Source organism: Melopsittacus undulatus, chromosome Z (assembly GCF_012275295.1).
Source record: "Melopsittacus undulatus isolate bMelUnd1 chromosome Z, bMelUnd1.mat.Z, whole genome shotgun sequence".
Lineage (NCBI taxonomy): Eukaryota > Metazoa > Chordata > Aves > Psittaciformes > Psittaculidae > Melopsittacus > Melopsittacus undulatus.
In genome coordinates this window covers 70,971,695-70,984,446 of record NC_047557.1, presented here as the reverse complement: position 1 = coordinate 70,984,446, position 12,752 = coordinate 70,971,695, and the positions used below count along the sequence as shown (strand labels likewise).

The following is a 12,752-nucleotide window of genomic DNA, read 5'->3' as shown; positions in this document are numbered from 1 at the left end:
CCTCAAGCAGTGCAGGGGGATGTTGAAATGGGGACTGTGGTCAATCATAATGCTTTGTCTCTGCCACTCCTTCCTTGTCATGCTCTTCCCCTGCACCAGCACGGGATCCCTCCCAAGAGAGACAGCCCTTCATGAACTGCTCCAAGTGGGTCTTTCCGTTAGGGTGCAGTTCTTAGACTGGCCAGACAACACTACAATACATAATTTCAGTTGGAAAGGACCTACAGCAATCATCTGTTCCAACTGCCCAAGCAATTCAGGGCTGACCAAAAGTTAAAGCATGGTGTGAAGGGTATGGTCCAAATGCCTCTTCAACACTGACAGCCCTGGGGCTTGACCACCTCTCTAGGAAGCCTGTCCCAGTGTTTGACCACCCTTTGGTAAAGAAATGCTTCCTAATGTCCAGTCTGAACCTCCTCTGATGATGCAGCTTTGAGCCAGTCACAGGTGTCCCAGCACTGTATCCCAGAGGCAAGAACTCAGTACCTCTCTCCACTACCTGAGTCACAAGAATGGAAATCTTGCATGATACCACTACAAGTAGTTCGTCACAGACTGCACCAGTGTGGGCTCTTTCCACAGAGTGCAGTCCTTCAGGAACAGATTGCTCCAGCATAGGATCCCTGCGGAGTCTGTAGGTCTTGCCAGAAAGCCTGCTCCTGTATCGAGTCTTTGCCACGGGCTGCAGCTCCTGCCAGAAGCTCCAGCACAGGTTTTCCACAGGCTGCAGCTTTCTTCAGGGCACATCCCTCTGCCCTTTTGTGGGCCCCCCCTGGGCTGTAGGGGAAATATGCTCCATTGTGGACCTTCATGGGCTGCAGGGACACAGCCTGCCTCACCATGATTTGCACCACAGACTCCAGGGGAATCGCTGCTCCAGTGCTTGGAGCACCAGCTCCCTCCTTCACAGACCTTGGTGTCTGCAGGATTGTTTCTCTAACTCTTCCTCCCCTTTCTCAGCTGCTGTGCGGTGTTTTTTACCCATCTTAAATATGTTACTGCAGAGGCACCACCAGCACTGCTGATGGCCTCAGTGTTGGGCAGCATCAGGTCCATCTTGAACTTGGCTGAAACTGGCTCCATCTGACATGGGAGCAGCTTCTGGTGTCTTCTCACAGGGGTCACTCATGCAGCCCCTCTGCTAACAAAGCCTTGCCACATAAATCCAGTACACACACTTACCTAACAGGGAAAGCTCCTCTTCATTCTTCAGAATGCTTCTTCAAGTATCAGTAGAGTGAAACTGAAAGGTGAGCAGTCTGTTCTGGATTGGGAACTGCTGTAATTTTTCTGGTGGAGTAATTCATTAAGTACCACATAGTAATGCTTTTGGAACACTGTACAAAATATTTGCATTGTTCCTGCAAACAGAAATAATTTCATAGGTTCACAGTTATGGAGCACAGATTATGGCTCCTCATCTGACAGAACTGTGCTTGGCTTGTAGGCGCAACCAAGTGGCTGGTTAAAAGCAGTAAATAAAGCCTGGGAGGAGAATGAGTGGGATGCAGCCTCCTGGTTGGGGTGGCTAGTCAGCTGCTTTTGAGTGGAGTAGAAGAGAAGAAGCATTATTGTAACTTACTGAATCCCTGTGTGGGTGCCTACCACTTTTTGCCCATGCCACACTGCCTGCCAGTGGAGAGGTAATGTGCAGTAGTCTGCCCTGATGCTTTGCATTACCTATCTTGACTGGTGCGAAGGGAGGGGAAGCAGACTAAATCTTGCATCTGGATTCCTGTGAAAATGCTTACAGGGTGCTGTTAAACGTAGTTAATGAAAATGTTTGGTATAGCAATTCTAGCAGGAAGTTCTTGAAAGCTGTGTGTCATCTCATTGAGACTACCTGAAAAATTGCTATTAAAGCACCACTTACACTTATTGTATGTTACCTGTTTGTTCCATAATGTAAATGTCACAAAGTGTTTTGTAGTTATTTTGTTACGATGGCATTTCCAGAAGTTGTTTTCCTGAGTGTTTCAAGATTTAGAAATGTTTTATAGCTGTTTGTATGTATGTATGTATGAGATGTTGGGGTTTGGTTTTTGTGGGGGTTTTTTTGGTGGTTTTTTTTTTTTAGATAACAGATGAGCAATTTTTGTCTAGTTTTGTTCCATTAGTTTCCATTAGAGTGCAGTAGAGGCAGTGTGTACTTGTTCTTCTTGATAGCTGTACTGACAGAGAGCAAAATATGGTGAAATGCTTTTCTTTATCCAGGAGATGTGTATGGTTTTGTTAGTATTCAGAACTTGGCCGTTAAAACTTTGAGCCCCTTTTACACAACCATTCAGACCACTGCTGCTATGTTAAGCTGATCTGCTGCTGACACTTATTGGAATGCTAATCTTTATGAGCTGAGTAAGTACAGGAAATGCCAGGGCTGTATTCCTGAGCTGCTGAAACATGTGGAATGGGGACAGGAAAACTATTAACACTTAATGAATACTATGTCTGTGCTTATTCTTTTGTAATATTCTTGTGGAAATCTTTCAGAATATACTTGTGGAAGTGGAGAAATGTTGTGTTAGGAAAACAGTCTGTAATGTGTCACTGGAGGGAACACTGGGCTTGGAGTGCTTAGCAGGCTGCCAAAACCTGTTATCTGAATACAGCCCTACATGTATGTTAATGCTAAGTTTGTCTATGTGTCATTTTATGTACTTAGAATGTTATTTTATATGCCTTCAACTGGTAAGTGATAATAATATCAGTTAAATGTAAGATTTTTACTTTTCATTTGCAGTGCACTATTTTAGTGCCATCTAACTTGGTAGGGGAAAACTGAGATAAGTTTATTTCAAAATGAGAATGCAAAATTAAAGAAACAGGTTTTTCTTGCCTGTAGATAGCATGTGGTAGTCATAGATAGGGAGGTATAGGACAGATCAAATGAACAGGCTATTTGGTTGGAAGTCCTTTTAAGAACTGACATTGTTGGTCAAATTGCATTTTTCAAAATTATCAGAGGCTTGTTTTTTTTCCATGTGTAAGCTGTAAAACAGAAGCTTTGTGTAACAGCTGAGGTCTGAAGGGAACATATTCTAATCAATTTAACCTGTAAAGGTCATTGCACGATAGGAGACTGTTGCCTAGATGTTCTTGATGCTGTCTCTTTGGAAATAGGTCAGTGTATGTTCCAACACCAAGTTTTGGAGTTTGCTTTGCTTACGTAGCAGTCTTCCATGGTTGGGGCATGCATGTTACCTTCTGATCTTCACTGCCTGATAAGGCTTATGCTCATGCACCAAGTATGATCTGATGTAAACTCAACTGTGTATTGTTACTGATGCTCACTTCTTAATACAGAAAAACAGTACTGGGAAGACTCTTCCCAGCTGCAGGGGCAGCAAGATGTAATTCTGCATGGGACACAGTGTGTTAGCATTCCATCAGCATTGACAGTACTTCTGGGTCAGGAAGGCAGCTCTGTCTTCTTGCTCTGCCATATATTATTTCTCCTTGCTGTACAAGTTGATAACCACATTTTTATTCAAACACTCTTACTGCATTTTTTATGTCAGATAACTGTAGGTTATTTTAGGAGGCTTGTGTAAATTGTTTCCTGTAGTTGCTGTCACTGTCAGATTTCTCTTTCTGTGTCTCTTTTCTTGGATTCTTTATTTCACACACGTCAAGAAAGAAGGGGATACCTCAATTTTTATAGTAACCAAAGAATTCTGGGGGAAGGAATTTTAATTCCCATCTCTGAAAGCATTTATTCTAAAAAAATAAATTATTTCATTATATCCTGGCTCAAATTTCTGCTTACAATAGTAGTTTACAGCATGTGCTGTCTGGAAGATAAGCTGGTGACCATCAGCAGTCAGAATGCTAATTTATATGCAGTTCTGTGTGTCCATGCAGTAGTGTACAGTCTCTGGAAACTGTCAGTGTCCTTCTTGATCCTGTGTCTTTGGTCTTCTTTTTACAAACTGTCTGTAAACTCTAGGGCCCAGTGACAATAGGACAGAGTTGCATCTAGCAGTTCTTCCACTTTCAGATGGGTGAATGTAATTTCACAGAAAATAATCTGTTAACTCCAAGACTGTATGACTTGAGGTCTGTTTTTGCAAGTGAAGCTGCACTTGGCAAGTCTGCTTGCCACCAATAACACCAATACTCTCCAGATTCTTGAGTTAGGAGGGTAGAAAACCCCTAGGTTTCAGACAGGTTTGTTAGGGAATTAAGCTTGTCAAGTTCTATCTTTGTGTCATTTGTAGACAGTCATGTTGAGCTTTCTCTTCAGTCTTTAGTTGTGTGGTTTCTGCTTGCTTTGAGAACTAATCACTTGAGGTTAAAGAGATTCAGGTAGTGCCAAAGATACTCATGAAAGAAGTAGACATTAATAGCACACAAGCTCCACAACTGCTGCTGCTCCTACAAAGTGCACTACAGGAATAGGTAGGGGAAAGAGTTTAACACACCTCTTTTCATGACCTCCTGCTTACCTGTTTCAAGTGGTATCTTTTCCTTCTTTTTGATAAAACCTTAGGTTTAAAAAACTGTTAAGAGACTTGTTTCCAATTTACAGAATTTGGGTAGTGGGAGGAGAAGCTGATGTGAGAGGAACTCTTAAACTTCATTTTCAGGCTTTACTATTTTTTGGCTGTTTTTTTTTTTTTAGTACCATTTTAAAGTTCTGTATTAGTTGCCAGACTTCAGAGGGAGTAACCTCTGAAGCACAAAATCAGACTCTACAACTCAAAGAGAGTTATAAAGCAGGTATGTTTATTACGGGTCCAGGTGTAAGGGGGATCGCACCTCCTAACTTGCACACCGAGGGGTTAAGCAAGCAGATACGTATTACAAACATGCATATTCATTAGGTTCCTGAGAGAGCATCGAGGATATTACAATTAGTTTAGGTACTCATTATCATAAGTCTTCCTTTTGGCGCCTGATGGTCGTGGGCGGGGGTCTTCAAGATGAAGTAAGTAGTCTTCCTTATGTGGGCAGGGGTCTTCAAGATGAAGTAAGCAGTCTTCCTCACAGTGCACTTTTCACCTTTGGCACAATTGGATGCTCCAGTAATCACAAAACTAGCTGAAACCAGCGATAACCTGTAAGTTTCTGATAGCTGGCAAAGATTTAGGCCAGGTTAGACGAAGCCTTGTGTGGCATGCTTTAGTGTGACGTGTCCCTGCCCATGGTGGGGGGGGTTGGAACTACATGATCTTAAGGTCCTTTCCAATCCTAACTATTCTACGATTCTTTGATTTAGAACAGTGTGACCTTGGTACAAAATTTATTGCAAGCAAAACAGGATGGGCAGACAAGCTAAGCTAGCAGATGTTTGTGAATCACTGTTTCCAAAGTAACTGATAATTAGAAGGATGGTAAGAAGTAATTCACTCATTAGAAGGATGGTCAGTCATGTTAGTAAGACTACTAAATTCTGTTATCACGCTACAGACATACAACACATTGTTCTCTATCTTAGACCTAAGTTAAGTGAAAAGTATTTTAACCCTGTGTTTTCCAGGTGTGATAAACACATAAATGTATTGGCTTTTGCAAATCATAGGTGTGGTTATGTGGATGTAACTATACAAGTATATTGTAACAAAACCAAAGCTCAATAAAGACATAAGATGAGCAAAACGGAGTCATATAGTAGAAGAATCTGTAAAGTTAAAAAGAAGAAAAGGGCGGGGGGGTTTGCATGCTTGATAGAAGAAAAGCTAGTACCTGTAAAATATAGAGGTAAAGTACTTTTTAGCTTAACTTAGAGCCTCCCAAACATCTGCTAGCTTGGGATACTCCTTTTCTGCCCGTCCTGCTATAAATTTTGCAGGAAGGTCACACTGTTTTAAATCTTTGCTAGTTATCAGAATAATTACAGATATGGCTGGTTTTAGCGAGTTGTGTGATTAGTGGGGCGTCCAACTGTGCCAAAGGTGAAAAGCACACTGTGAGGAAGACTGCTTACTTCATCTTGAAGACCCCTACTCACATGAGGAAGACTGCGTACTTCATCCTCAAGACCCCTGCCCACAATTATTGAAGAGCAGTGCGCAGACGCCAAGAGGAGGAGACCTCTGATAATAAATTACTGGACTTAATTATAATGTTCCCTGCCTATATGCAGGGATTATGAATATGTATGTGACTAATGGAATTGTGAAAGTATATAAACCTGTAATAAATACTAATCATTCGCGCCTCTGGCTACAGTCACGAGCCCAGCGCTGTTTGCTTTTGCTTTTTTGACTTTGTCCCTTAATAAAACCTTGTTATCTTGTTTAGAGAAGTGAATTCATATTTCACACAGGCACTTGGTTTCCTTACATCACCTCTGCCCTTCTGAAGCTTGCTAGAAATAGGATGTGTAAAGCTCGCTTTCTTCACTCTGTCATAAACAAGACTGATTTCTCTTAATACTGAATTTCTAACTCAAGGGAGCAAGATGAGTGAGATGTTTGAAATTTCATTTTTGTTCTTGTTGCTTGAGGGACAAGTGGCTGCATTTTCATATTTTAAGGGAAAGTAATGTTTCATTAGTGGAATTGAAGGGAAGCAGATACATAAAAAATATGTTTAAGAAATGAATCTTCTTAATCTTCTGCTCCAGGATCCATATATGTCATCTGGACCTCAGCTCGAGTTTCTGGATCTAAAAGTTCTGTTGTTTACCCATGCTTAATTTATTGCTCTCTGACTTAGGACAGATTCTTTTTGGGTAATTTTTGTTCTGTTTACCATCCTCTTTCATAGTAAGCTGAATGGTTAATCACCATTGGGAATTTAGTATTGCTTCACTTCATTTGTAGAACAGCCAAAGTCATTTTGGCAGGCATTTAAAGACAAATTTAATTCTGCTGAGACATCATTGTTGAGTAGCACTTATGTAATGATCTGACTAATAAGCAACCTAAAGTATTCAATCAAATGAACTTCTAAACAGGTAACTGCTTATTAATTTTCTGAGTAGCAATAACATATTATAATTAAATGAATAAAGCCATGCACAACTTACAGCAAGAGCAGTTACCTAGTTAAAGCAACAGACAACTTAGCTCTGAGTCCCTGTTTCTGTATAAAAGTTACTTGGTCAAATAATTGGTTGAAAGTGTACAATATATTTCACTGGTACAGTAGTGCTTAGAAGTACTTTTGACAGAATGCAGTGCCAGTGCATATCTCTGTAAGTACTAGGTTTTCAGTGTCAAAATAAAGCAATCCTTTGGTGGAAGTAAATGAGCAAACATTAAGCTGGCACATACATTCTGCTTTCACACTTAAGGATTCACTCAGTTTTTGAAAGAAGAGGTTTCCCTATAAGAATAGTCCTAATTGAGGCTTTATAGTTTTCATTAACATTTGTGTGTGCTTGCCATTGCCATTTGATTAGAAACATTTGAGGAAAAAATAGATGATGACAGAGATGGTGAGCTAAATATCACATATATCAGAGAAGGGTTTTGTTGGGTTTTGTATAATATACTCTTCACTTTCACTTGACTCTTTTAAGTTAGAGAAAGAAATGCATTTGACAGATTTTACTTTCATGAGCTATATTGTCTATTTCTAAAAGCTCTGCATCAGTAGTTCAAAAATACTTTGAAATTATTCCCACTGCACTGAGAATACATGTAAAAGTGCAGACTGTGTGTAATATGCACAGTTTTGCTTATGATACTTTGCTCAGAGGTATTTAAATGTGCAAATACTTTCTGAGGAGAAGGGTTTAATTGGTATGTGCCTTTACTAAGTGTTTTTTCTTTCTTTTTTAATATTTGTTTTAGGTTAAAAAGTTCTGTCATCTCAGGGAAGCAGTAGCCTGTTGTTGGTTTCTTGGAGCAGCAACTCAAACCAATAATGAGCAGATGATAACAGTAAATCGGTGTCTGGCAGACAACATCACAGTGGCGGAGCTGCACAAGCAACATCAAAGAGCAGGGAACTTTTGTATTCCCGAGTCAGTGGGAAACATGCCCAGTAGTATCTCCACTGCCAAAGTGGCTGCAGTTTCTACATAGATCTCTCTAGATCTTTTAACCATGTCTGTTCACGCAACAGAGAATGATCCTCCTAGATTCTTCGTGGGTGGAGAAGATGGAGAAGGATTACTGGATTCAGGCAGATCGTCAGATTATGAACAGTTCTATGACCATGGGGAAGAAGAGGAGGAAGAGTATGACTCTGTATGTACTGTTGGAGCATGCGTGTACTATTCTGTGTGTTGTCTAGCATTATTTTACTTTGAAATGGCATTAAATCACAAAAGTCTAAGGTGTTCTAAATTGGAAAACTGTTCATATTCAGATAATGATCTGTCAGTTATGTATGGAAATGCAGCACATTTGAAAAGTAAGTATACTGTAACTTTGAAGCAGATGTGCTTGGCCTTAATACAGTTTCAGGGCATGCCAGCTTGCAGATTTGATTTGGATTCTGTGAATAAACTTGATGGCATAAACCTTAATTTTATTTATTTGGATAATTAGTAGCCAAAAATGGTCAAGAGTTTTTCTTTTGTGTGTGTTGTCAACTGCTGCAGAGTTAACTTTTGATGTTTCTGTTTAAACAAACTCAACATTTCTCATTTCATCTTGCTGTTGTTTTCATTAAGATATGATATATTCTCGTTTTCTTCTGTCCTGGCGTATAGAAAGTGCATGCTAAATGAATCTTAACTTATGCCTCAGTTTCTTATCCTTGCAGGGTGTTCTGAATTGTATTTTAGCACTATGCTTATCAATTTTTAGTTATGCATGAATTGTCATGTAATTTTTGTAGATGTGTTTTGCTTTTCTTCTAGTCTGTAGCATTTCACTTTAGGGAATAGTCAGACTAAATTTTTATTGATGTCAGGCATGTCTAAAAAAATTAAATATAGGCGAGTATTAGTAAAACACTTCAGGATAAAAGTAATTTGGAAATGCAGAGAAATAATGCAAAATTAGCATTTTCTGTTTAAAAGAACGCTAAAATGAAATAAAGGATTGTTGTGGGTGGGTTTGTTTCCTTTTAAACGAATGCTGTTACACTTAACAGATACCACTGAGAGGAAAAAAAAATGTAAAGGCTTGTAACAGGAAAGAAAATATGGGCTGTACAAAAGAAATGTGAAACTATCTACGCAAAAAATAGCTTAAATCTAGAATAGTGTTTTCTGGTTTACTAGTTTTCATATCTTACTTATAATACTATGTAAGAAGATGAGAAGTCTTGTGGCTACTAAGTAGCTGTAGAAAAATAGGTTAAAAATGAATCGCTGGATAATTTCAGAATATTCCATTAGTATTCAGATTTGACATTTCTGATTTAGATTTTGATCTTGTGTTGTTTTTCTTTTTCCTGATACAACACTCACAAAAAGTAGTCTAGAGCAATTGAACAGTTTAATTTTTTGAGGTATTTTTCATAAGAATGCACTGTGGCATGCTGTCATGCTGCATTTTATTACCTGCTAGCAATTTGCTCGATTAAACATTAAATTGAAGGTCGTGCATGAATTTTAGAAGAAACTATCTGATCTAGTGCTGTGCTGCTAAAACCCTGTTGTGTTCTGAGAAAATTTAAAAATGGTAATTGCTTTCCTCCCTCCTGCCTTCAGCCACCGGAAAGACAAATTGCAGTTGGGATATGTTCAATGGCTAAAAAGTCCAAGTCCAAACCAATGAAAGAAATTCTTGAACGCCTCTCCATGTTTAAGTACATAACTGTGGTTATATTTGAAGAAGATGTTATTTTGAATGAGCCAGTAGAAAAGTGGCCTTTATGCGACTGTCTCATTTCTTTTCATTCTAAAGGTAAATCTGCTAATGATACCATGATTTCTTTTGACATCTAAATACTTTAACCACTTTGAGGGTAATTTTTTTTGTCTTGTAGTTTTTTGGATTATGTTAGGAAGTGATTAATTTTTTTAATATAATACAATTTACTTTTAAAATACAGGCTTTTTAAATGGCACTGTTTTCATTGCTCAAGACAGTCCTGTCTGATGTGGTATTTAAAATAGCGATTCCATTGGTAAATATTTGTGGAGCCAGTGGAAATGGTGGTCTAATACTTACTTCGTCCAATAACTGTGAAGGCATGCTAATTTCTCAGTAGGAGTGCTGGGTCTCTGGCCACTTGTTCATGCATTTCTGCTAATATCTAGGAGGTTTTGTGGGGCTGGGCTGTAAAGCAAAGATGTAACAGATCTTTGTTGGCTGAAGCTAAAAGCTGTACTTCTAAGCAGAGACAATAAAAGCCTAAGTTCTGGCCCTGTGGAATTGGAGGACATGTGGAGAGAGGAGGAGGAAATTGAAGACAGGACCACTACTTTTGGCAGCCTATGCTGAAATTAGGCTGTAGTCTCATAATTGTCTTAAGCTGACGTTATGTCTGTATCTGAGGGAGCATCCTCTCACCTTAACCCGTATCTCTTGTTGTACTCTAAAAAAAAAGCTTGGTTATGAAGGTTCCATCCTTCTTAGTGGTGTTGTGTCTTGCAGTTTTAATTTATTTGTCGTAATAAATATTTTAGGATTTCCACTGGACAAAGCAGTTGCCTATGCAAAACTCAGGAATCCATTCATAATCAATGACTTGAATATGCAGTATCACATACAAGACAGGTAAGTAACACTAATTATTCGCAGCAGACTACTTTTAAGTTGGAGACTGTACAAATCTGTTGCTACTGCATAGCAACAGTTACAGTGTATAGTACAGTAGTCTAAATAAAATTACAGTGAATGTTACCTTTCATTAATGTATACATAGTTTCCTGGGGTATGTATTTGTATGTTTTTTCTTTTACTGCTTTTATACTGATATGTCTGTAGATTTATCAAGGTAGGAATTCGGTGATACATTTGTGTAAAGCTTAGCAAATAAGGTTTAAATTTTGAAAATATGTGTAGCAACTGTACAATCTGTAATTGTAGAATTCTTGTAACTCACTAAAGGTCTTTTTTTCTGTTAAGTGGATAAATCATACGTTCTTCATACGCAAAGATCATGTACTTATTCAACATGAATTTTCTTTTTAGAGCTGCAGTCATGCATAGTAAATATTAACAAAACAATAGCAAGCAAAATACATAAACATTGGAGCCTTCTGAACAGTGAGCAGACCTGCTGTTCTGGATGCCTTCAGTTGCTGTCCGTTCATGTTCATAATCTCCTTCAACAAGAGAATTATTTTGTGTAAATTGCTGTTGCAGTGGGAGTGGAGAGGACTGGCATAGCAAATTACATTTTTATTGGTATTGATGAGATCACTGCAAAGGTACAGATGTGTCAGTGACCTTTAAAGCTTTATATTCATATGGGTATTATGTATGTAATCTTGTATTATGTATGTATTTTTCTCCTCCCTTACTCATGGGCTGTAAAATACAAACACTGGCAGGATTTGTATTACTGTGCAACCTTTGTTCTTTTCTTACAGGAGAGAAGTTTATGGTATTCTTAAAGCTGAAGGCATTTTACTTCCTCGCTATGCAGTTCTGAACCGTGATCCAAACAATCCCCAAGGTAAAAAATTATGACTAAAATATTAACAATTAGTACTTTCTTGTTTTCACTGGAGAGCATGCATAGCAGAAAGCTAAATTTCACCTGCTACACAATTAATTCATTAGTGCAGAGGTTGCTTGCTTCTGTAACATTTAAAGTATTGTGGATTAGCCCTATATCTGGCTTTGGAGGCAGTATGTGAAACAGAAAAGGCTTTGAGGCTGTATAAGCAGTGTTCAGCAATAACGAAACATCGAGACTCCTTTGGTCACAAATTCAAAACATAGCACCAGACCAGCTGCTGTGAAGAAATTTAACTCCATCCCAGCCACAGGTAATACAAGTATGCATCTGAAAAGCGTGACTCCAAAGCCTGAGGTCACAATCCTCTTACAGCCATCATAGAACAACTAGAATATTAGGGCCTCCAAACTCAAAATAAGATTCTAATATGTCACCAAAGAGAGCAACATGGCCCACAATAATTAGTAATTTTACTCAGAAAAGGAATATTGACAGAAACAAGTTAGGCTGTTGAATACTTTCCCTTCTAAGTACAAGCAACCATGTTTGTTGTTTCTCTTGTAGACTAGGGAAACCTAGTCTAGACAGATCTGCAGATGATGCACTCTGAATATAAATGGTAATTATTTTTTTCTGTACCTGGAAAGAAACTTAATGTCTTTTTCTACTAAACTGAAAACTTGTATCAACAATAGAAGATTGCAACGACAGGTCAAGACACAAAACTAAGAGATAAAAATTAAGTATTACTGTGGTGTAGTTCATAAGAGGTGGGGATTTTATGTAAATCTGGATAATCTAGGGGGGAAGGGGCTCGTTTTTGCTACAAAAGTCAAATGAAAGCTGCTACATGTAGCCAACCAGTAATGAAGAGACTCCTCACCCCTAATTCCAGAAGACCAAATCCTCTGTGGAAGGTGCATCCATCAGAAGGAGATGGTTCTCAACCTTTTAAAAGTACTGTTGCATCTGGCATTGCACCATGTTCACTGTCCATCTGCCATCTCCCTGATGTTTCAGGAAAGGCACTGAAGAAAGAGACAAACAGCCCTATCCCCGTCTTCAAAACATGTTGAAAAAGCATACCACCCATGCAAGCTTATGCTTAATCATCATTAAAAGATTATTTCCTGCCTGACACTGGGAAAATCAAAAGAAATACTAAAACATAATATAGGTATGGTACTGCAGACATATTCAGCACACAATCATTACTTTGTGCAGTCAATAACAAATCAAGGAAACAAAAATGTAATACAGTCTCTTTATTTCAA

The 12,752-nt window shown here is 38.7% G+C and overlaps 1 protein-coding gene across 1 annotated transcript in view; it reads left to right on the top strand.

The window, feature by feature from the left end:
• Positions 1 to 12,752, top strand: part of PPIP5K2 (diphosphoinositol pentakisphosphate kinase 2) — a 49,478-nt gene that overhangs the window by 3,933 nt on the left and 32,793 nt on the right. Inside the window, exons 2-5 of the mRNA XM_013127571.3 lie at positions 7,743 to 8,141; positions 9,557 to 9,752; positions 10,478 to 10,568; positions 11,387 to 11,472. Of these exons, the coding sequence (XP_012983025.1) occupies positions 7,998 to 8,141; positions 9,557 to 9,752; positions 10,478 to 10,568; positions 11,387 to 11,472 (517 nt within the window). The 5' untranslated portion in view covers positions 7,743 to 7,997. The remainder of the gene's footprint in view (positions 1 to 7,742; positions 8,142 to 9,556; positions 9,753 to 10,477; positions 10,569 to 11,386; positions 11,473 to 12,752) is intronic.